Here is a 26,109-nt window from a genome sequence, read left to right as displayed (position 1 = left end):
TCCACCACATGTTTATGTTTCTAAAGTCTCTGCTAAGGTCCATTTGAAACCTTCTTTGTACAATTCTCATTTGCACTGTGCTCTTGTTGATATATTTTGCTACATTCATGGTCTTACAAGTTGCTATAAAAAATGTCAAATAGTTTTGAGTTATTATGGATTTATGGATTCGTAACCTTGTGCTAAGCAATTTGTTAACAACAAAGATGACATAAAATTTACCCTGCTAATGGCCAGCAGGCAGTCCAAGCGCTCAGACCTACGGACAGAATGCCGTAGCTTCCAGTACAGTAGATGTTCCCAAGCAAAGACCAGCAGACTGAGACCCATTGCCACTAGAAGCATGTAAAACACTCCGGCCATGTTGTCAATGTCGAGCTTAGAGCTCATCACCTCCTTCTTCTCGTTACGACAGATACCAGTGAGCCACACTGTCTGGAGCTTCTGAGTGTCACCTGTGATAGATAAGACATTTCTGTCAGACTTGCGAATCAGAGCTCATCTAGCAAAAGTATGTTTCTGAAGTACCATCAGCAAGGAACTGGAGAAGAGCGAGGTCTATGGGGCGCTTCCAGCGAGATTCTTTCTGAAGGGCGATACCGTAGCCTGTTGTTGCGAATACCTTCCCACTACCGATTGTCACCAGTTTACACCCTTCATCTTTACCGGCCATGTAGTTAAGCACAGCTGCATCGTATATGAAGGCATCCAGCTTGCTGTTAGCATGAAAAACAATTGAGATAGTTAGTAGAAAATATAACACATTTGTTTTAAAGATTAAAGAGATGATTACAGTAAACGCACCCAGTTTTGAGACTGTTGAGTGCATCCTCAACACCTTTCTGGTTGTACTTAACCATGTGGGAATGCATTTCGGGATAATTGCTCCTTATATTTCGTTCTGTGCTGCCATTGGGCACGGTCCCAAACCGGAATGGAGGATATTGGTCTTGCGGTTTCTGGAACTGAAAGGCATTTCAACAAGTATTTAACTTTGTGAACAACGTACAGTCCAAGTGTGTGCTAAAGAAGTGGTAAAAATAGATTCCTGGATGAGTTACTTGGTTAAGGATTAATGCATTTTAATAGATTTCCAGGACTGCTAGATATGCCAGTAATGGCTTTTGGCTGGGAAAGCTACGCTGCTGGAAACTGTGATTGATTTTTCTATAAGCTGGATTTCTGTATGGGAATTTATTCTAGGTTCAGACTTCGTCTTCGCCCTCATCCAAGGATTCTCACGATTCTGTATCTGCAAATGCCACATTACATACAATCTAATTCCAAGTTAGAATATGACTGAAATTAATCCTCAGGAAGAAAGCAGGAAAAAAAAAAAACGGCTGCAGTGATAAAACTCGGACCAAAGCCACTGGGTCATCATTGCTCTTCTCAGTCTCAAGCCCCAAGTGCTTCTCAGTCAATTAATTCTCAGCTCTAACATTTGAACCTCAAATTGTCCTTACAAAGTCAAGAAATTATCTCGGCTGCCTGACCAAACATGCGGGGAATTTTAATATTACTTTTGCCTTGCTAAATTTCTCCTCGTTTAGTTTTTACGTGATTCCAGCCATGTTCATTAAGTGCTGGTAATGTAATATCAAATAAATGTAATATAGCCACTAAGACAGCACTTCAGAACTCAAGGCATGAATAATTGTGTTGTAATGTAGGTAACCTTGCTAGTGTGAATGAAGGAGAACAGTCTCTGAGGAGCGAGTGGACGTGATTGTATTCTGGCTGAGTGCGTGTGACGGACTCCAGTGCCAATGAATGCGTCATTCTAAGTGTGTTTGCTGTCGCCTGATGGAAGAACACAGCATAAGTGTTGTCTTTCATCTGTCCTGTCGCCCCTGACCACACTAAAAGTTTACTGCTAACTGAGAAAAAGCAATGTAGAGCAGAACATTTCTTTTAGGAATGTATGCATCTGCACTTGTTTTGACGTATCTATTTAAAGTGATGCGTCCATGTAACGTACCTTCTTAGTTTCTATCTTGCCATTCTGACTTTATAACTTGCAATTGCAAGTTTATATATTACAATTCTGAAAAAAAAAAAAGTCAGAATGGCGAGATATGAACACAATTCAGAGAAAAAAAAGGCTGAAGTGCAAATTTTTATCTGTCAATTATGGCTCAATTCTGACTTTGTAACTCGAAATTGTGAGTTTATATCGTGCTATTCTGACTTTATAATTTGCAATTGAGTTTATATCTCACAATTCTGAGAAAAAAAGTCTGAATTGCAAACTATAAGCTCATATTTCAGAGAAAAAAAGTCAGAATTACAAGTTTTTATCTCTCAATTCTGGCTTCATTTCTTGCAATTGCAAGTTTATATCTCACAATTCTGAGAATAAAGTAAGAATTGGAAAATATGAACACATTTCTGAGAAAAAAGTCAGAATTACAAGTTTTTATCTCTCAATTCTGGCTTCATTTCTTGCAATTGAGAGTTTATATCTCACAATTCTGAGAAAAAAAGTCTGAATTGCAAACTATAAGCTCATATTACAGAGAAAAAAAGTCAGAATTACAAGTTTTTATCTCTCAATTCTGGCTTCATTTCTTGCAATTGAGAGTTTATATCTCACAATTCTGAGAAAAAAAGTCTGAATTGCAAACTATAAGCTCATATTACAGAGAAAAAAAGTCAGAATTACAAGTTTTTATCTCTCAATTCTGGCTTCATTTCTTGCAATTGCAAGTTTATATCTCACAATTCTGAGAAAAAAAAGTCTGAATTGCAAACTATAAGCTCATATTTCAGAGAAAAAAAGTCAGAATTACAAGTTTTTATCTCTCAATTCTGGTTTCATTTCTTGCAATTGAGAGTTTATATCTCACAATTCTGAGAAAAAAAAGTCTGAATTGCAAACTATAAGCTCATATTTCAGAGAAAAAAAGTCAGAATTACAAGTTTTTATCTCTCAATTCTGGCTTCATTTCTTGCAATTGAGAGTTTATATCTCACAATTCTGAGAAAAAAAAGTCTGAATTGCAAACTATAAGCTCATATTACAGAGAAAAAAAGTCAGAATTACAAGTTTTTATCTCTCAATTCTGGCTTCATTTCTTGCAATTGCAAGTTTATATCTCACAATTCTGAGAAAAAAAGTCTGAATTGCAAACTATAAGCTCATATTACAGAGAAAAAAAGTCAGAATTACAAGTTTTTATCTCTCAATTCTGGCTTCATTTCTTGCAATTGCAAGTTTATATCTCACAATTCTGAGAAAAAAAGTCTGAATTGCAAACTATAAGCTCATATTTCAGAGAAAAAAAGTCAGAATTACAAGTTTTTATCTCTCAATTCTGGTTTCATTTCTTGCAATTGAGAGTTTATATCTCACAATTCTGAGAAAAAAAAGTCTGAATTGCAAACTATAAGCTCATATTTCAGAGAAAAAAAGTCAGAATTACAAGTTTTTATCTCTCAATTCTGGCTTCATTTCTTGCAATTGCAAGTTTATATCTCACAATTCTGAGAATAAAGTAAGAATTGGAAAATATGAACACATTTCTGAGAAAAAAGTCAGAATTACAAGTTTTTATCTCTCAATTCTGGCTTCATTTCTTGCAATTGAGAGTTTATATCTCACAATTCTGAGAAAAAAAGTCTGAATTGCAAACTATAAGCTCATATTTCAGAGAAAAAAAGTCAGAATTACAAGTTTTTATCTCTCAATTCTGGTTTCATTTCTTGCAATTGAGAGTTTATATCTCACAATTCTGAGAAAAAAAAGTCTGAATTGCAAACTATAAGCTCATATTTCAGAGAAAAAAAGTCAGAATTACAAGTTTTTATCTCTCAATTCTGGCTTCATTTCTTGCAATTGCAAGTTTATATCTCACAATTCTGAGAATAAAGTAAGAATTGGAAAATATGAACACATTTCTGAGAAAAAAGTCAGAATTACAAGTTTTTATCTCTCAATTCTGGCTTCATTTCTTGCAATTGCAAGTTTATATCTCACAATTCTGAGAAAAAAAGTCTGAATTGCAAACTATAAGCTCATATTTCAGAGAAAAAAAGTCAGAATTACAAGTTTTTATCTCTCAATTCTGGCTTCATTTCTTGCAATTGCAAGTTTATATCTCACAATTCTGAGAATAAAGTAAGAATTGGAAAATATGAACACATTTCTGAGAAAAAAGTCAGAATTACAAGTTTTTATCTCTCAATTCTGGCTTCATTTCTTGCAATTGAGAGTTTATATCTCACAATTCTGAGAAAAAAAGTCTGAATTGCAAACTATAAGCTCATATTACAGAGAAAAAAAGTCAGAATTACAAGTTTTTATCTCTCAATTCTGGCTTCATTTCTTGCAATTGCAAGTTTATATCTCACAATTCTGAGAAAAAAAGTCTGAATTGCAAACTATAAGCTCATATTTCAGAGAAAAAAAGTCAGAATTACAAGTTTTTATCTCTCAATTCTGGTTTCATTTCTTGCAATTGAGAGTTTATATCTCACAATTCTGAGAAAAAAAAGTCTGAATTGCAAACTATAAGCTCATATTTCAGAGAAAAAAAGTCAGAATTACAAGTTTTTATCTCTCAATTCTGGCTTCATTTCTTGCAATTGCAAGTTTATATCTCACAATTCTGAGAATAAAGTAAGAATTGGAAAATATGAACACATTTCTGAGAAAAAAGTCAGAATTACAAGTTTTTATCTCTCAATTCTGGCTTCATTTCTTGCAATTGCAAGTTTATATCTCACAATTCTGAGAAAAAAAGTGTGAATTGCAAACTATAAGCTCATATTTCAGAGAAAAAAAGTCAGAATTACAAGTTTTTATCTCTCAATTCTGGTTTCATTTCTTGCAATTGAGAGTTTATATCTCACAATTCTGAGAAAAAAAAGTCTGAATTGCAAACTATAAGCTCATATTTCAGAGAAAAAAAGTCAGAATTACAAGTTTTTATCTCTCAATTCTGGTTTCATTTCTTGCAATTGAGAGTTTATATCTCACAATTCTGAGAAAAAAAAGTCTGAATTGCAAACTATAAGCTCATATTTCAGAGAAAAAAAGTCAGAATTACAAGTTTTTATCTCTCAATTCTGGCTTCATTTCTTGCAATTGCAAGTTTATATCTCACAATTCTGAGAATAAAGTAAGAATTGGAAAATATGAACACATTTCTGAGAAAAAAGTCAGAATTACAAGTTTTTATCTCTCAATTCTGGCTTCATTTCTTGCAATTGAGAGTTTATATCTCACAATTCTGAGAAAAAAAGTCTGAATTGCAAACTATAAGCTCATATTTCAGAGAAAAAAAGTCAGAATTACAAGTTTTTATCTCTCAATTCTGGTTTCATTTCTTGCAATTGAGAGTTTATATCTCACAATTCTGAGAAAAAAAAGTCTGAATTGCAAACTATAAGCTCATATTTCAGAGAAAAAAAGTCAGAATTACAAGTTTTTATCTCTCAATTCTGGCTTCATTTCTTGCAATTGCAAGTTTATATCTCACAATTCTGAGAATAAAGTAAGAATTGGAAAATATGAACACATTTCTGAGAAAAAAGTCAGAATTACAAGTTTTTATCTCTCAATTCTGGCTTCATTTCTTGCAATTGCAAGTTTATATCTCACAATTCTGAGAAAAAAAGTCTGAATTGCAAACTATAAGCTCATATTTCAGAGAAAAAAAGTCAGAATTACAAGTTTTTATCTCTCAATTCTGGCTTCATTTCTTGCAATTGCAAGTTTATATCTCACAATTCTGAGAATAAAGTAAGAATTGGAAAATATGAACACATTTCTGAGAAAAAAGTCAGAATTACAAGTTTTTATCTCTCAATTCTGGCTTCATTTCTTGCAATTGAGAGTTTATATCTCACAATTCTGAGAAAAAAAGTCTGAATTGCAAACTATAAGCTCATATTACAGAGAAAAAAAGTCAGAATTACAAGTTTTTATCTCTCAATTCTGGCTTCATTTCTTGCAATTGAGAGTTTATATCTCACAATTCTGAGAAAAAAAGTCTGAATTGCAAACTATAAGCTCATATTACAGAGAAAAAAAGTCAGAATTACAAGTTTTTATCTCTCAATTCTGGCTTCATTTCTTGCAATTGCAAGTTTATATCTCACAATTCTGAGAAAAAAAAGTCTGAATTGCAAACTATAAGCTCATATTACAGAGAAAAAAAGTCAGAATTACAAGTTTTTATCTCTCAATTCTGGTTTCATTTCTTGCAATTGAGAGTTTATATCTCACAATTCTGAGAAAAAAAAGTCTGAATTGCAAACTATAAGCTCATATTTCAGAGAAAAAAAGTCAGAATTACAAGTTTTTATCTCTCAATTCTGGCTTCATTTCTTGCAATTGCAAGTTTATATCTCACAATTCTGAGAAAAAAAAGTCTGAATTGCAAACTATAAGCTCATATTTCAGAGAAAAAAAGTCAGAATTACAAGTTTTTATCTCTCAATTCTGGTTTCATTTCTTGCAATTGAGAGTTTATATCTCACAATTCTGAGAAAAAAAAATCTGAATTGCAAACTATAAGCTCATATTTCAGAGAAAAAAAGTCAGAATTACAAGTTTTTATCTCTCAATTCTGGCTTCATTTCTTGCAATTGAGAGTTTATATCTCACAATTCTGAGAAAAAAAAGTCTGAATTGCAAACTATAAGCTCATATTTCAGAGAAAAAAAGTCAGAATTACAAGTTTTTATCTCTCAATTCTGGTTTCATTTCTTGCAATTGAGAGTTTATATCTCACAATTCTGAGAAAAAAAAGTCTGAATTGCAAACTATAAGCTCATATTTCAGAGAAAAAAAGTCAGAATTACAAGTTTTTATCTCTCAATTCTGGCTTCATTTCTTGCAATTGCAAGTTTATATCTCACAATTCTGAGAATAAAGTAAGAATTGGAAAATATGAACACATTTCTGAGAAAAAAGTCAGAATTACAAGTTTTTATCTCTCAATTCTGGCTTCATTTCTTGCAATTGCAAGTTTATATCTCACAATTCTGAGAAAAAAAGTCTGAATTGCAAACTATAAGCTCATATTTCAGAGAAAAAAAGTCAGAATTACAAGTTTTTATCTCTCAATTCTGGTTTCATTTCTTGCAATTGAGAGTTTATATCTCACAATTCTGAGAAAAAAAAGTCTGAATTGCAAACTATAAGCTCATATTTCAGAGAAAAAAAGTCAGAATTACAAGTTTTTATCTCTCAATTCTGGCTTCATTTCTTGCAATTGCAAGTTTATATCTCACAATTCTGAGAATAAAGTAAGAATTGGAAAATATGAACACATTTCTGAGAAAAAAGTCAGAATTACAAGTTTTTATCTCTCAATTCTGGCTTCATTTCTTGCAATTGAGAGTTTATATCTCACAATTCTGAGAAAAAAAGTCTGAATTGCAAACTATAAGCTCATATTTCAGAGAAAAAAAGTCAGAATTACAAGTTTTTATCTCTCAATTCTGGTTTCATTTCTTGCAATTGAGAGTTTATATCTCACAATTCTGAGAAAAAAAAGTCTGAATTGCAAACTATAAGCTCATATTACAGAGAAAAAAAGTCAGAATTACAAGTTTTTATCTCTCAATTCTGGCTTCATTTCTTGCAATTGAGAGTTTATATCTCACAATTCTGAGAAAAAAAAGTCTGAATTGCAAACTATAAGCTCATATTTCAGAGAAAAAAAGTCAGAATTACAAGTTTTTATCTCTCAATTCTGGCTTCATTTCTTGCAATTGCAAGTTTATATCTCACAATTCTGAGAATAAAGTAAGAATTGGAAAATATGAACACATTTCTGAGAAAAAAGTCAGAATTACAAGTTTTTATCTCTCAATTCTGGCTTCATTTCTTGCAATTGAGAGTTTATATCTCACAATTCTGAGAAAAAAAGTCTGAATTGCAAACTATAAGCTCATATTTCAGAGAAAAAAAGTCAGAATTACAAGTTTTTATCTCTCAATTCTGGCTTCATTTCTTGCAATTGAGAGTTTATATCTCACAATTCTGAGAAAAAAAGTCTGAATTGCAAACTATAAGCTCATATTACAGAGAAAAAAAGTCAGAATTACAAGTTTTTATCTCTCAATTCTGGCTTCATTTCTTGCAATTGCAAGTTTATATCTCACAATTCTGAGAAAAAAAGTCTGAATTGCAAACTATAAGCTCATATTTCAGAGAAAAAAAGTCAGAATTACAAGTTTTTATCTCTCAATTCTGGCTTCATTTCTTGCAATTGAGAGTTTATATCTCACAATTCTGAGAAAAAAAAGTCTGAATTGCAAACTATAAGCTCATATTACAGAGAAAAAAAGTCAGAATTACAAGTTTTTATCTCTCAATTCTGGCTTCATTTCTTGCAATTGCAAGTTTATATCTCACAATTCTGAGAAAAAAAGTCTGAATTGCAAGTTTTTATCTCTCAATTCTGGTTTCATTTCTTGCAATTGAGAGTTTATATCTCACAATTCTGAGAAAAAAAAGTCTGAATTGCAAACTATAAGCTCATATTTCAGAGAAAAAAAGTCAGAATTACAAGTTTTTATCTCTCAATTCTGGCTTCATTTCTTGCAATTGCAAGTTTATATCTCACAATTCTGAGAATAAAGTAAGAATTGGAAAATATGAACACATTTCTGAGAAAAAAGTCAGAATTACAAGTTTTTATCTCTCAATTCTGGCTTCATTTCTTGCAATTGAGAGTTTATATCTCACAATTCTGAGAAAAAAAGTCTGAATTGCAAACTATAAGCTCATATTACAGAGAAAAAAAGTCAGAATTACAAGTTTTTATCTCTCAATTCTGGCTTCATTTCTTGCAATTGCAAGTTTATATCTCACAATTCTGAGAATAAAGTAAGAATTGGAAAATATGAACACATTTCTGAGAAAAAAGTCAGAATTACAAGTTTTTATCTCTCAATTCTGGCTTCATTTCTTGCAACTGAGAGTTTATATCTCACAATTCTGAGAAAAAAAGTCTGAATTGCAAACTATAAGCTCATATTTCAGAGAAAAAAAGTCAGAATTACAAGTTTTTATCTCTCAATTCTGGTTTCATTTCTTGCAATTGAGAGTTTATATCTCACAATTCTGAGAAAAAAAAGTCTGAATTGCAAACTATAAGCTCATATTTCAGAGAAAAAAAGTCAGAATTACAAGTTTTTATCTCTCAATTCTGGCTTCATTTCTTGCAATTGCAAGTTTATATCTCACAATTCTGAGAATAAAGTAAGAATTGGAAAATATGAACACATTTCTGAGAAAAAAGTCAGAATTACAAGTTTTTATCTCTCAATTCTGGCTTCATTTCTTGCAATTGAGAGTTTATATCTCACAATTCTGAGAAAAAAAGTCTGAATTGCAAACTATAAGCTCATATTTCAGAGAAAAAAAGTCAGAATTACAAGTTTTTATCTCTCAATTCTGGCTTCATTTCTTGCAATTGAGAGTTTATATCTCACAATTCTGAGAAAAAAAGTCTGAATTGCAAACTATAAGCTCATATTTCAGAGAAAAAAAGTCAGAATTACAAGTTTTTATCTCTCAATTCTGGCTTCATTTCTTGCAATTGAGAGTTTATATCTCACAATTCTGAGAAAAAAAGTCTGAATTGCAAACTATAAGCTCATATTACAGAGAAAAAAAGTCAGAATTACAAGTTTTTATCTCTCAATTCTGGCTTCATTTCTTGCAATTGAGAGTTTATATCTCACAATTCTGAGAAAAAAAGTCTGAATTGCAAACTATAAGCTCATATTACAGAGAAAAAAAGTCAGAATTACAAGTTTTTATCTCTCAATTCTGGCTTCATTTCTTGCAATTGCAAGTTTATATCTCACAATTCTGAGAATAAAGTAAGAATTGGAAAATATGAACACATTTCTGAGAAAAAAGTCAGAATTACAAGTTTTTATCTCTCAATTCTGGCTTCATTTCTTGCAACTGAGAGTTTATATCTCACAATTCTGAGAAAAAAAAGTCTGAATTGCAAACTATAAGCTCATATTTCAGAGAAAAAAAGTCAGAATTACAAGTTTTTATCTCTCAATTCTGGCTTCATTTCTTGCAATTGCAAGTTTATATCTCACAATTCTGAAAATAAAGTAAGAATTGGAAAACATGAACACATTTCTGAGAAAAAAGTCAGAATTGTGAGAAAAAAGTCTGAATTGTGAGATTTAAAATTGCATTTCCGAGTTTTTATCTCTCAATTCTGACTTTGTAACTGGGAATTGTGAGTTTATATCTCACAATTCTGAGAAAAAAGTCAGAAATGCGAGATATGAACAAATTTTTGAAAAAAAAAAAAAAAGCCAGAATTGCGAGAAAAAAATCTGAATCGCGAGATATAAACATTTCTGAGAAAAAAAGTCATAATTATGAGTTTTATCTGTCAATTCTGAGTTAATTTCTCTCATTTCCAACTGCGAGTTTGTATCTCACAATTCTGAGAAAAAAAGTAACAATTGCGTGAAAAAAGTCTGAATTGCGAGATATGAACACATTTCTGAAAAAAGTCTGAAATGCGAGAAAAAAAGTCTGAAGATATAACATTTTTGAGTAAAAAAAGTTGAGTTTATATCACACAATTCTGACTTTATAACTCGCAATTCCATGTTTATATCTCATAATTCTGAGAAAAAAAGTCAGAATTGTGAGAAAAAATGTCAGAATTACATAGTTTTTATCACTCAATTCTGACTTTGTTTCTCGCAATTGTGGGTTTATATTATGCAATTCTCAGGAAAAAAGTCAGAATTGTGAGTAATTATTAATGACAGGATTTTCATTTTTACAATATAGTATATAATAAAAAAAAATATATATAGTATATAAATAAATTTTTTTTGCTATAAATGCAAGTGCACTAAATTGCAGCTATCGAAGTTTGCGCAGTTTGAAAGCAACAGTCAGATCTCTACATGATATTCTTGCCCTCTGGCTATTTTGCCCTTCAGGCATTTCGTACTTTGTGTAATGCCTCCCAGGCAGACTCCAGAATCCAAACGCATACAAAAACATCTTGCTGTCAGTGTCTAATTCCCTGGTAGTCAACCCGTGTGGCTCTTTAATGACAGTGTTGTGGCTTGAAGTCTCACTTTGTCTTCAAAATTGCCCTTTAACAGTTTTCATCTGAAGCTCGTCAGTTGTAACAGCTTTCAATATCATTGTAAATCACTTCACCTTGATGTGTCCCTACACAACCAATTAAAACAGTGTCACAGAGTTTTCTAAGTAGGATAACTAGTTAAAGCGATGGTTTCTGTCATTAATTACTCAACCTCATGTCGGTCCAAAACCGTTAGATCTGAAATGAGCTTTCTGACCCTGCATAGATACCAATGCAACTACAAGTTTTAAGACCCAAAAAGGTAGTAAGGACATTGTTAAAAAAGTTATTTTTGATTCCTTTGCACAAGAAAAGTATTCGTGTAGATACATGAAATTAAGGTTGAACCACAGATGTCACATGGACTATTTTAATGATGTCCTTACTACCTTTCTGGGCCTAAACGTGTCAGCTGTGTTGCTGTCCATGAAAGCTCAGAAAGCTCTCGGATTTTATCAAAAATATCTTAATTTGTGCTCTGAAGATGAACAAAAGAAACATGAGGGTGAGTAATTAATGACAGAATTTTCATTTTTGTGTGTACTATCCCTTTAACTAGGAAATCATTACAACTAAGCACAATCCTTGATTACTTTTAGACATCAGTATGGCAAAAATGACACCTAGTGTACAGTACATGATTAACAAAAGCATACTGTATATAGAAGAGCAGATATATACATTAAAAAAAGTGTTGGCATTATACTTGCACCTCTAAGTACTTTGTCATATTGCCAGTGTTTAAAATAGTTTTAAGGCTTTAAATTGCCCATAAATGTCTTATTAGAAAAACACAAATTAATGATAGTACTTAAATCAAAGTATTTCATCATGAAAGTGTACATATTTATATACTTCATTTTATCAGCATAAATCCTTCGGCTTTAATTAAAACCCGTGCCCAAAATGGCCATTTGTGATGAGAGAGACACTGGCAGCTCTTACCTTCTTGTCACTCAGTCCAGAAACGGTGTCAATGTACTGCTCCTGGATCATGAAGGCTGCCAGGTTGGCCGTGTAGCTGGCTAGAAAGATCACGGCAAAGAAAGCCCACACCAGAACCATGATCTTACTGGTGGTGCCTTTGGGGTTTTCAATGGGCACTGAGTTGTTGAAGACGATCCCCCACAGCAGCCAAACCGACTTCCCGATGGTGAACGTCGGCCCACCTGGCTCTGAAATAGAGAATATTAAAGTTCAGTTCAGGTTTTGGAAGAGCTTGATGAAAAATTTGGTACATTGTTGGTACAGCAATGGGAAAACTAAACAAAAATTATTTTTTCCCCCCCTTATTTATTATACAGTGATTTACTTGCTCTCTCTTTTGGAAGCCCGTTTCTGCTACTGAATAAAAAAAACAAAACAAAAAACAATTGCCAAACAATCTCACAATTGCCTGATATAAAGTCACAAATCTGAGAAATAAAGTCAGAATTATAACTCACAATTTTGACTTTATTTCTCAGAATTGCGTGATATAAACCCGCAATCGCAAGTTATAAAGTCAGAATTGCGAGACAAACTGCAATAAAAAAAAAAAAAATCGCAATTCTAAAAAATGAAGTCAGATTTTCATTATATAAACTCAAAATTGTGAGTTGTAAAGTCAGAATCGCAAGATATTAACTCGCATCGACTTTTTTTTCTCAGATTTCCGTGATATAAACTTGTAATTGCGAGTAATGAAGTCAGAATCGCAAGATATAAACTCACTATTTTTTCTTTTTTTCTCAGATTTGCATGATAGAAACTTGCAACTGATAGTTATAAAGTCAGAATTGTGAGATAGAAACTTGCAATTGTGAGTTAAATCATAATTGTAAGACATAAACTCGATTTCCCCTCAAAAGTGGCCTTTTTACTTGCAATTGCAAGTTTATATCACAATTTCGAGAAATAAAGTCACAATTTTGAGATTCACAATTTTGACTTTTTTTCTCAGAATTGCATGATATTAACTCGCAATCGCAAGTTATAAAGTCAGAATTGTAAGACAAACTGCAATTCTGAAAAATAAAGTCCCAATTCTAAGAATTGAAGTCAGAATTGCATGATATAAACTCAAAATTGTGAGTTGTACATTTAGAATTATGAGACTATTTCATTTTTGACTCTTTCTCAGATTTGCATGATATAAAATAATTGCTAGTTATGAAGTCAGAATTACAAGATATAAACTCGCAATCGCAAGTCATAAAGTCACAATTGTGAGTTAAATCAGAATTGTGAGATATGAAGTCGCAATTTTGAGAAGTCTTTTTCCCCTGTAAATGTGGACTTTAACTTGCAATTGCAAGTTTATACCACAATTTCGAGAAATAAAGTCAGAATTGCAATTCTGAGAAATAAAGTCCCAATTCTAAGAATTGAAGTCAGAATTGCATGATATAAACTCAAAGTTGTGAGTTGTACAGTCAGAATTAAGAGATATTAACGGGCATTTCTGATTTTTTTTTCTCAGATTTGTGTGACATAAACTTGCAATTGCGAGTAATAAAGTCAGAATTGTGAGATATACACTCAAAATTGTGAGTTGTACAGTAAGAATTGTAAGATATTAACTCTCATATCTGACTTTTTTCTCAGATTTGCATGATACAAACTTGCAGTTGCGAGTAATAAAGTCAGAATTGTGAGATATAAACTGACCATTGTGAGTTGTAAAGTCAGAATTGCTAGATATTAACTCGCAATTCTGACTTTTTTCCTCTTTTTTTCTCAAATTTGCATGATATAAACTTGCAATTGCGAGTAATAAAGTCAGAAAAGCGAGATATAAACTCAAAATTGTAAATAAAGCCACATTTTTAAGAAATTAAGTCAGAATTGCGTGATATAAACTCAAAATTGTGAGTTGTACAGTAAGAATTGTGATATTAACTCTCATATCTGACTTTTTTCTCAGATTTGCATGATATAAACTTGCAGTTGCAAGTAATAAAGTCACAATTGTGAGATATAAACTCACAATTTTTACTTTTTTCTCAGATTTGCGTGATAGAAACTCCCAATTGCAAGTTATAAAGTCAGAATTGAGAGACAAACTGCAATTCTGAAAAATTAAGTGAGAATTGCATGATGTGAACTGACCATTGTGAAGAGTTGTGAAGTCAGAATTGCAAGATATAAGCTCACAATTTTGATTAGTTTCTTTTTTTCTCAGATTTGCATGATATAAACTTGCAATTGCAAGTTATAAAGTCAGAATTGTGAGATATAAACTCAAAATTGTAAATAAAGCCACAGTTTTAGGAAATTAATTCAAAAATGTGTGAGTTAAATCAGAATTAAACTTGCAAAACTGAGGTCTTTTTCCCCTTAAAAGTGGGCTTCAACTTGCAATTGTAAGGTATATTTCACAATTTACAAAAAAGTCAGAATTGCAAGAAAAAGTCTGAATTGCGACAAATAAACATAAAAGTCACAATTGCTAGTTTTTCTCTCAATCTCTCAATTCTGACTTTATAACTTGCGATTGAGAGTTAATATCACATTTCTGACTCTATAACTATAAATTGCAAGTCAAAATCTCACAATCCCGAGAAAAAAAGTCAGTGGAAAGCTAGAAACCTTTTAAGCTAGTGGTGGAAACAGGCTTCTGTAAACTCCAAATTCCATTATAATTAGAAAACTGCACATTACTATAATACTAAAGATTATAATTAACAACAAACTATTGAAAACTATTCATTTCAATTGATATTTATTTTTAGATAAAATAATCAACACACAAAAAAAACAATTGTAGGCATTATTTTTTTGTAACTGCATACTTACTTAATTTACTCAGGTGAACAATAATAGCCATTTATTTGAATAATAATAACAACACAAGGTCACTGACATTTATTCATGACATATTTCATATTTTCAGAACTCTTGTATTAGTGAGATATGTTTTTTGAGTTTTGCTGTTCAGATGGATAGGAGAAAGACAGCGACAATCCATACGAAAGAAAAATCCCAAATGAGATATCTTTAATATCTCAGTTGTTTCTTCTACACAGCAATGCTTTTAAAAAGAAAGCAAATGCTCCTCAGATCTGTAATCTCATGTGTTTCTGTAGAGATCTCAACAGAATCGTAAACTGTGCTCACAAGTCTGCAATCAGAAGTTAAAATTCTCAATATGAACTCAAACATTTTTCATCAAGCTCTTCCAAAACTAACTTACACTCAGCTCCTACTGTAATGGCAGCTATCTCATTTGTATTTCACCAAAGAAATTTTATGAAAAACTAAATGAAGTTAAATTAAACATAAATTAGAGCTCATTTAATTTAACTGAGCTATGAAAGCATAACATCTGAGCAAAAATATGTTGCTCTAGTTACATTAATTATCTTTTCTCCTAGCTTAAGTTCTATCAAACCTGTCATGTTTGATCGTTTCCACTGTTTGTGACATCTGTCACAGTTGCTGAAGTGTTAGCAGAGGCAGTGAACACTGACCTTTGGCACTGACCAGGCTGCGGTTGTAGCCCACAGGACTAAAGTATTCAAAAACGAACACAGTCACCGCCACGACTGTAAGACACATGACAAACATCATCACCCACACCGCTGGGCTGTAGGGCTCTGAAAGAGAGAGACGAATGACGTTATTCCCAAATGACACGCTTTTTATTCTAGCAGGACTGTGAAACCTTTTTAAATTTGTATACGCGCAAAATGAGGTGCAAATTAAAGTAAGCACAATTCATATGCCATTAAACAAGAGAAACACTGGTTTCTGTCTCACACAAATAAGGCTGCACAGTAAATATTTAAAAGTACAGCTTGTTTTATGAAATGACAGTATGCTATTGTATTTTACTATGAATTCTGGGTTCTGGGAAAGTTTATTGTTTGCAGTGTAATGGAAAAATGTGTGAAAGGATTTATAGGATGGCTAACCGACCACATCAGTGAAAATGAAATAGTGCCAACAGAGGATTTAAGAATAACAAACCACTGTTGTAGTCAGCACTGCAAACCGAAAGGATGTCACTATTATAACTAACAGTGATAAAATATAAATATTCCATGGAATGTCTGGATACTGGATTCTGATTGGCTGGCAGGTGTGCAGTAAAACCGTTGCCTTGGTAAGAAATAAAAATATATTCCATTTTGAAATATGACTTAAATCTCATAATCTTAGATTTTCTTATTTCTTAACGTGGCACCAAAAAGCATTCATACCTTGGCAAGTAACTAAAATAAAAAAAGTTTGTTCAAGTACTAAAATGCAAATGGCCAAGATTGAGAGCACCGGTAGAAGTTTCGACTTTATTCTCGAAATTTTTACACTTTATTCTCAAAATATTTTGACTTTATTCTTGTAATTTCGAATTTATTCTTGAAATATTACATTTTTTTATCTCGTAATCTTAGATTTTTTTTGAAGTTTTGACTTTCTTCTCAAAATACTTTGACTTTATTCTCTTAATTTCGACTTTATTTTCGAAATATTACAGTTTTCATCTCATAATCCTATATTTTTTTATTTCTTAACATAAATACTAACTAAAATGCTGTCATACCTTGGCAATTGACTAAAATAAAAAAAGTTTGTTGAAGTACTAAAATGCAAATGGCCAAGATTGAGAGCACCGGGAGAAGTTTCGACTTTATTCTCGAAATTTTTACACTTTATTCTCAAAATATTTTGACTTTATTCTTGTAATTTCGAATTTATTCTTGAAATATTACATTTTTTATCTCGTAATCTTAGATTTTTTTTGAAGTTTTGACTTTCTTCTCAAAATACTTTGACTTTATTCTCTTAATTTCGACTTTATTTTCGAAATATTACAGTTTTCATCTCATAATCCTATATTTTTTTATTTCTTAACATAAATACTAACTAAAATGCTGTAATACCTTGGCAATTGACTAAAATAAAAAAAGTTTGTTGAAGTACTAAAATGCAAATGGCCAAGATTGAGAGCACCGGTAGAAGTTTCGACTTTATTCTCGAAATTTTTACACTTTATTCTCAAAATATTTTGACTTTATTCTTGTAATTTTTGCTTTTTTTTAATATTTGACTTTATTCTCGTAATTTCGACTTTATTCTTGAAATATTAAATTTTTTATCTCGTAATCTTAGATTTTTTTTGAAGTTTTGACTTTCTTCTCAAAATACTTTGACTTTATTCTCTTAATTTCGACTTTATTTTCGAAATATTACAGTTTTCATCTCATAATCCTATATTTTTTTATTTCTTAACATAAATACTAACTAAAATGCTGTAATACCTTGGCAATTGACTAAAATAAAAAAAGTTTGTTGAAGTACTAAAATGCAAATGGCCAAGATTGAGAGCACCGGGAGAAGTTTTGACTTTATTCTCGAAATTTTTACACTTTATTCTCAAAATATTTTGACTTTATTCTCGTAATTTCGACTTTATTCTTGAAATATAAAATTTTTTATCTCGTAATCTTAGATTTTTTTTTAAGTTTTGACTTTCTTCTCAAAATACTTTGACTTTATTCTCTTAATTTCGACTTTATTTTCGAAATATTACAGTTTTCATCTCATAATCCTATATTTTTTTATTTCTTAACATAAATACTAACTAAAATGCTGTAATACCTTGGCAATTGACTAAAATAAAAAAAGTTTGTTGAAGTACTAAAATGCAAATGGCCAAGATTGAGAGCACCGGGAGAAGTTTTGACTTTATTCTCGAAATTTTTACACTTTATTCTCAAAATATTTTGACTTTATTCTCGTAATTTCGACTTTATTCTTGAAATATAAAATTTTTTATCTCGTAATCTTAGATTTTTTTTTAAGTTTTGACTTTCTTCTCAAAATACTTTGACTTTATTCTCTTAATTTCGACTTTATTTTCAAAATATTACAGTTTTCATCTCATAATCCTATATTTTTTTATTTCTTAACATAAATACTAACTAAAATGCTGTAATACCTTGGCAATTGACTAAAATAAAAAAAGTTTGTTGAAGTACTAAAATGCAAATGGCCAAGATTGAGAGCACCGGGAGAAGTTTCGACTTTATTCTCAAAATTTTTACACTTTATTCTCAAAATATTTTGACTTTATTCTTGTAATTTTTGCTTTTTTTTTAAATATTTGACTTTATTCTCGTAATTTCGACTTTATTCTTGAAATATTAAATTTTTTATCTCGTAATCTTAGATTTTTTTTTAAGTTTTGACTTTCTTCTCAAAATACTTTGACTTTATTCTCTTAATTTCAACTTTATTTTCGAAATATTACAGTTTTCATCTCATAATCCTATATTTTTTTATTTCTTAACATAAATACTAACTAAAATGCTGTCATACCTTGGCAATTGACTAAAATAAAAAAAGTTTGTTGAAGTACTAAAATGCAAATGGCCAAGATTGAGAGCACCGGGAGAAGTTTTGACTTTATTCTCAAAATATTTTGACTTTATTCTTGTAATTTCGATTTTTTTTCTCAAAATATTTGACTTTATTCTCATAATTTCGACATTATTTTCTAAATAATATGACTTTAACCTCGTAATCTTAGATTTTTTTATTTCTTAACGTAGCACTTAAACGCTGTCATACCTTGGCAATTAACTAAAATAAAAAAGTTTGTTGAAGTACTAAAATGCAAATGGCCAAGATTGAGAGCACCGGGAGAAGTTTCGACTTTATTCTCGAAATTTTTACACTTTATTCTCAAAATATTTTGACTTTATTCTTGTAATTTTTGCTTTTTTTTAAATATTTGACTTTATTCTCGTAATTTCGAATTTATTCTTGAAATATTAAATTTTTTATCTCGTAATCTTAGATTTTTTTTGAAGTTTTGACTTTCTTCTCAAAATACTTTGACTTTATTCTCTTAATTTCAACTTTATTTTCGAAATATTACAGTTTTCATCTCATAATCCTATATTTTTTATTTCTTAACATAAATACTAACTAAAACGCTGTCATACCTTGGCAATTGACTAAAATAAAAAAAGTTTGTTGAAGTACTAAAATGCAAATGGCCAAGATTGAGAGCACCGGGAGAAGTTTTGACTTTATTCACGAAATATTTTGACTTTATTCTTGTAATTTCGATTTTTTTTTCTCAAAATATTTGACTTTATTCTCATAATTTCGACATTATTTTCTAAATAATATGACTTTAACCTCGTAATCTTAGATTTTTTTATTTCTTAACGTAGCACTTAAACGCTGTCATACCTTGGCAATTAACTAAAATAAAAAAGTTTGTTGAAGTACTAAAATGCAAATGGCCAAGATTGAGAGCACCAGGGGAAGTTGCCGGGCCACCAGAATTGATTTAAATATATGTGGTATTATTAGCAAAAATCATAACGTGTTATACTCGCTGGGACAGTATGCTTGGAAAAATATTTCACATCTCTGCATTCATTAGGCCTATTTGTAGTGCGCCAGCAACCCAATAATAGCAATAAGCTTTGTACTTTTGGTATTTTTAATATAAAACAAGGTCTCGGCTTTCAAAATCTGTTTTGTAATAAAAATACAAACAATGTGTCATGGCGGGTTAATTTGCTGTATTCATTTCATTAAATTATACCGTTTTCGTTGTGAAAATTCTACCACTTACTACGCAAAAACATCCAATCTTTCATTGCTCACATGTATTTAATAAAAACAAAAATAACACATTTTAAAGGTTGAAGTGGACTCCAACTCGTTAACATAACATATACTGTTTTCTTTTCTGAGGTATATAAATGACTATTCACAAGCTGTTTTATTCATGGTATAATACAGTAAATGATTGGAAATAATATTTAACATCTTCCATTAATTATTTGTAGTGTGCCAGCCACCCGGTAATCACAATAATTTAGTGCTTTTTTGCTTTTAATATAACACAGCTCAGGTTTCAAATTCTCTCAATTTCATCACGAAATGCAAATTATAAATGTGTTTTTCCTGAGGGAACATCAGACAAAATTAAATTCTTTTTTTTTTTTTTTCAATTTTAATGAATGAAACAAATGTCTCATTGAATATTGAAAACTTCAGTCAATTCTTATAGGATGTTTTGTAAAGCGTATTTGAGTAATGAAAGGGATTGAAGGGTAAATTAGCGATTACTGTAAAGCTTCACTTAATTTCAATTATACGGTACATATATACAGAGTAATAATTGGTCCACTTTCACATCTGCTATATGCTTTAGCCATAAAAACAAAAACATGACCAGCTTTGCTGTTTTGCTGTCAAATGTTTCTGAATACTCTAAAATGTTATACAGTGTGGTTCACTTCATTAATAGTTTTAATTTTAGTACATTTTACATTAGTAATTCTTACCCAGGAAGGCTGACGGAGACACGGTTCCATTGCTTCTGGCCACCATCACACTGATGCCAGTCTCCACAAACGGCACAGAGAAGTCAATGATCTCAGAGCGCTCCTCATTTATGGTCAGAGAGCCAATAGCCATGTCCGCTCGCTTATAAAACACCTGAGAAGAAAGACACAAATATATATACTAGCAATTTCTGAGTGAAAATCTTTTTTTTTTCATTGTATGTACATATTTTCGTGAATAAAATGCAATGCAATAGAAGTTGATTAAGAACTGTCTAGACATCTACAGCAGAAAGTAAGTCATACGGGTTTGGAAATTTCATTTTTGGGTGAATTGTTGCTTTAATATCCATGAACAAGTCTTGTGGCTGTGCTACTCTAGTAATCACTATGTGTGTGTGTGTGTGTGTTTGCAGATTTACAGTCCAGGTTCTCTCTCTCTCTTTCTCTGGTTAACCCACACCATGCATAATGCCCCACTGAGCACAATAGTTTTTCTGCATCCCAGAAAAAAAGAAAAAAAGAAAAATAGGACAAAGCAGGAACACGAGCCACAGTCTGAAACTCTTTAGACGTCAGCGTGCATGAGACGTCGACTTACTTGATGGAGATGTTTATTTACAAGGTTGTTTGTGTCGTTTTAATGCCAGTCACGTCGGCTGGAATGAACAAGCTTTTAGATCCATTCAGGAGTCAACAGTCTTTCTCTCATATAGGTTTAAGTTTTGTTTTCTTGTTTGGCTTGACATCGCAAATGCTAAACAACTTGTAGAACTAGTTTACATAGAATAATAGCTTTATGTGAAAAACATTTAAAGCATTTGTAACCCATTTTACTTACTGTGTGCATAATGAAGTATTTTATTTAACAAAATGTTATTTAACAAAATGTTTTCATCAGGAACTGATTGGATGCTGAAAAGTGGTCTTAAAGTGAGAGGTTGTTGAAGGACAGGGGTTTTGGTGACATTAATGTAGAGAAATACGCAGAGAACCAATGCATTTTTTCAAAATAGGACCAGCAATGTGTATTAAGAAAGGTAATTGTGACAATTACTAATAATAACTGAAATGTTTTCTCACCTCTCCGATCATACCGTTCCAGATTCCTCGCACCAGCTTGCCATGTTTGCCATTGGTGACCAGGTAGAGGTCGTAGGAGAACTTAATGTTGCGAGATAGCTTTTTTAATATGTCTATGCAGAAGCCTTTGCAGCACAATTTGGTGTAAGGCTCAGTGTGTCCGACTATCCTGTGGGAACATAACAGGAACAATACCATGTTAAGTTTATGATAGCAACACTAAAATCATACAACAAGAAAAAAAATCTGTTGGAAGATACATCCAAAGCTGTACTTTTCAATAGCAGAATCCACAAGAATTTTAAAACCGAACTTATATGGAACAGTAATGTATATGGTAGTGCAAATACATTAATACAGTTTTTTGGATATTTGTACTTTACTCAGTATACTTTTGTTGACTTCTGCTTACTTTGTTGACTTCTTCTTACTGTAATGCAAATTAAAGAGAAAACTGAAATATCTGTTGATTTCTCGAACACAATGTTAATCAGTATCCACTCACTGCTCCAAACACTTGAGTTTTGTTCAGTGCTGAGTTCTGAAAGCCCATGAATCCTCTCATTATAACAAACAAAGTGTAGACAGTGTGTAAATAAGAGATTAATTGTGGAGTGTAGGGAGCTTCTTTGATTATAATGGAGCTTTGTGAAATCTCACAAGATGAGTGACCGCTTTTAATGATTATTAAGGGAGTTTGCAAATGTGCAGTGTTGGGAAGTTACTAGTTACATGTAACGGAATTACGTAATTTAATTTCAAAATAAATGTAATTGTAATTAGTTACAGTTACTAAGAAAACATGTGTAATTAAATTACAGTTACTTCTGAAAAATGCCAGCGATTACAAATGGGATTACATCTGAATTTTTTCACACACTCACCCCCACTTACAGATCTAATTGACTTCTTTCATAAATTGCAATTAAATTGACTGCTCTAAATTGAGACACCAATGTTTCTGGAGTTTAGACCACAGTTTGATAATTTTTGCTTGATCATTTTTCTTGGCGGAAGCGGAAGCTTTGTGTTTGGTATTCAGTATTATGTGGACAATTTCTTAATTCTGTCACCCTGGTATCGTGGACTCACTCTATTTGCTCCTAAAAAGTGCGCTGCTCCTAAAAAAGCCCTGCTTTTATATTTCTCCAGACCCTTATGTTACATTTATGACTGCAAAATGCAAAAAAATAACTATTGTTATTAAAATAATATTGGTCATAGTGATATCCAGTTCACAAATGAATATTTTAATCACTTAAAGTTTTTTTAAAGTGTCAAACTTGTCAAACTGGTTCACAAGTATTATGGATTGATTTAGCAAATCACAAATCTGAATCGAAATCTCAGGAAGCATAAACACACCAAAAATTGCATAATAGATCTCAACAGATCTCCACAAAACTGTAAGTCTGATACCTTCCTGATTCCTCTAATTAGAAAAGTAACATGCCATCTTTCCACAATGAATCGATGAAACAAGCACTACCAGTAATGGATGAATGGAGAGCTGCAAGTGTTCCTTTTTTGGCCTGGTGTGGCCTAGTGCCTAAATAACTAAAAGGTTGTAGGTTTGCATTCAACAAGAGCTGATTTATGAGCCATGAACCATCATTTAAGTTACTCCTTATTTACGTACTTTCTAAACAATGAATGATGAGCTGTAACCGGCAATTTCAGTCTGAATGATTTGAAAATATCTCTAAATGTTCAAATCAACCCTAGACATGCACATTGTTAACTTTTAAATAGGTCAGACGTAACAAGAACGAGCTCCTGTATATAATCTATTTGCTCCTGTCATTAGTTACTCTGACTAGTTTTGTAATTATGTTCAGTGCCAATCCATTTGCCACCGTCAACAAATAAATACAAAAAGGGCCATTTCTGTGCAGATATCTGAAATGAAAAACCTTTCAGCAGTGGCTGTGCCTCATTAACATTACATTGTTTCCTCGGTCTTGGCCTGTTTCCTGTTTCCTCGATTATGAATGTCGAGTCAAAACTTACGTCCAATCACGAGTGATTAACGACAGCTCCAATAAATCCATTCACGCTGTCTAACGGCAGTGACGGCAGAGGCTGTTTGTGCTTTACTACGGCCAGATGGGGAATAACGCTGCATTCTGAATGTATAACAAGGAGCCTTTATGGTTATACTCTCTAAAAAATTGCATCAACGCACACCTGAAAACGTGTGCGTTAAGAAATAAGAAAATGTCCTCTGGGAGAACCTAAAAATGGCAAGTAACTAAGATTAGGGGAGCGCTGATAGTGAGACGTGACGAGAGGACGTGTGACGTCAGCAGTGAGTGGGCGAATGGGTAGTGGCCATCACAACGGGTCCTTGTGTTTCGTCGCAGCTGTGACAGATGGAAGGGCAGCCGGGCCGAGCCAAAACAAATCCAACTCGAATTAATCACAAACAAATAAAGATGCGGGTTCACTGGGCTGAGCTTACGTCGTATAATAGCTGTTACTGTACAGAGACTGTACATGCTGCCATCAGGATAAAACTGTTGCTCAGATGCTCTGTTCTTATAGAAAGGGACGTTGTGTGGTATTTACTCAGTTATTTACATACAAACTGAATAGCCATGTTGTATCAGTCAGTCTCTGTGTTTAGACATTGTTTAGACTGGCACAGAAAAACTAAATAGGAAATAAAACGAACTTCAGTTTTCTTTAAAATCTTATTGACAGTAATGTTATTCCAGGACCAACCTGATGTTTATCCAAGAAAAAATTCACAATCACCATGTGCAGGTGCTCTCATCTACAGTTTGGTGCTCATGTGAGTAATGCATATTTGAGTCGGACTCCTACATTCTCCTCTCTAAAAAGGAGAAAGTAATTGCAGGAATCAATATTAAGTGCAGACTCTTGCTGTTGTAGTGAGGAAGAGCATCAGTTTCAGGGAGTGGGTTAATGCATTACTGAAGTGGTAGTAATGTCCATCCAGTTCACATTAGTGGGATGTGTGGCAGAAAAGCTACCCGAAACACTTTCACTGCTACCTCAACAGGTTCACTTACTCAGAGAAACGCAATCGATACGCTTAAAATGTTTCCCGAGCACCTGTGATTTGAGCGTAAATGTGTGCCTTTAGGAGCATTATTATGGCTCAGCTTTCTGCACTTGAGCATTATTTGTTTTCAGAGCTCTGGTTCATTTCACAATGCCTGAGGAAAAATAAACAGTACAGCCTTCAGCCACATCTCCAGTCTGGATTCACAATGAGAATTACCACCCCGGAAAACAACAGCAGGCCTCCATATTGGCTTAACATAGACTGCAGGCAATAAAGGGAGCATGAACACTCCTTGGTGTGTGAGAGAGTGAATGTGAGTGTTTGTTTGTAAAATAAGTAGAGCTGGATTTAAAAATTTCCTGAAGAAAATGTTATATGTTTGCTCATATAAAAAAAATGCTGCCAGAGTGTTGGAGTATGTGATTGAAATGCATTGCTAGTTAGTTCCTAGAGTGTTCTGGATAGTTGCTAAAATGTTATGGGTGGTTGCTGGTGTGTTTTGGGTGGTTTCTAGGGTGTCTTGTACTGGATGGTTGCTAGGTGGTTGCTATAGTGTTATGGATGGTACCTAAAGTGTTCCAGATGGTTGTTAGCGTGTTGCTATGGTGTTAATGGTTGTTGGTTGAGTGTTGCATGGTTGCAAGGGTGTTGCTATGTTTTCTGTGTGGTTACTATGGTGTTCTGTATCATTACTAAGATGTTTTGGGTGGTTGCTAGGGTGTCCTGCACTGGACAGTTGCTAGGTGGTTGCTATAGTGTTATGGGATGTACCTTATGTGTTCCAGATGATTGCTGTTGTGTTGCTACAGTGTTAGGGGTGGTAGATACAGTGCTTTGCATAGCTAAAAAGGTGTTGTTATGTTTTCTGTGTGGTGACTAGGGTGTTCTAGGTAGTTGCTAAGATGTTTTGGGTGGTTGCTAGGATGTCCTGTACTGTATTGTTTTAGATGGTTGATATAGTGTTATTGATGGTACCTGAGATGTTCCAAAGGGTGGCTAGGGTGTTGCTATTGTGTTAATGGTTGTTGGTTAAGTGTTTTGCATGGCTGCAAGGGTGTTGCTATGTTTTCTGTTTGGTTACTAGGGTGTTCTGGAGAGTTGCAAAGGTGTGGTTGCTATGGGTGATTGCTAGGGTGTCCTGTGCTAAACAGTTGCTAGGTGGTTGATATAGTGCTATGAGTGGTACTTGAGGTGTTCCAGATTGGTGCTAGGATGTTGCTATTGTGTTAGTGGTTGTTAGTCGAGTCTTTTGCATGGTTGCAAGGGTGTTGCTGTGTTTTCTGTCTTGTTACTAGGATGTTTTGGATAGTTGCTAAGGTGTTATGGGTGGTTTCAATGGTGTCCTGTAGTGTAAAGTTGCTAGGGGGTTGCTATAGTGTTATGAGTGGTACCTGAGGGGTATTAGATGGTTGCTAATGTGTTTCTAAGGTGTTAATGGTTGTTGGTTGAGTCTTTCGCATGGTGTCAAGGGTGTTGCTATGTTTTCTGTGTGGTTTACTAGGGTGTTCTGGATAGTTGCTAGAAGGTAGGTAGGGTTTTCTGCGTGGTTACTAGGAAAATGTGGATGGTTGCATAGGCATTGCTAGGTGGTTGTTAAGTG

General features: G+C 32.6%; 1 protein-coding gene across 2 annotated transcripts in view; it reads right to left on the bottom strand.

Moving 5' to 3' along the window:
* Positions 1–26,109, bottom strand: part of grin2ca (glutamate receptor, ionotropic, N-methyl D-aspartate 2Ca) — a 107,432-nt gene that overhangs the window by 3,557 nt on the left and 77,766 nt on the right. For both annotated transcript variants that reach the window (XM_073842711.1, XM_073842720.1), the window contains 7 exons: positions 21,479–21,647; positions 20,396–20,549; positions 15,554–15,679; positions 12,048–12,277; positions 805–965; positions 529–716; positions 223–455 (listed from right to left, as the gene is read on the bottom strand). In XM_073842711.1, the coding sequence (XP_073698812.1) occupies positions 223–455; positions 529–716; positions 805–965; positions 12,048–12,277; positions 15,554–15,679; positions 20,396–20,549; positions 21,479–21,647 (1,261 nt within the window). The remainder of the gene's footprint in view (positions 1–222; positions 456–528; positions 717–804; positions 966–12,047; positions 12,278–15,553; positions 15,680–20,395; positions 20,550–21,478; positions 21,648–26,109) is intronic.

Source organism: Garra rufa, chromosome 1 (assembly GCF_049309525.1).
Source record: "Garra rufa chromosome 1, GarRuf1.0, whole genome shotgun sequence".
Lineage (NCBI taxonomy): Eukaryota > Metazoa > Chordata > Actinopteri > Cypriniformes > Cyprinidae > Garra > Garra rufa.
This window is presented reverse-complemented; position numbering and strand designations above follow the sequence as displayed.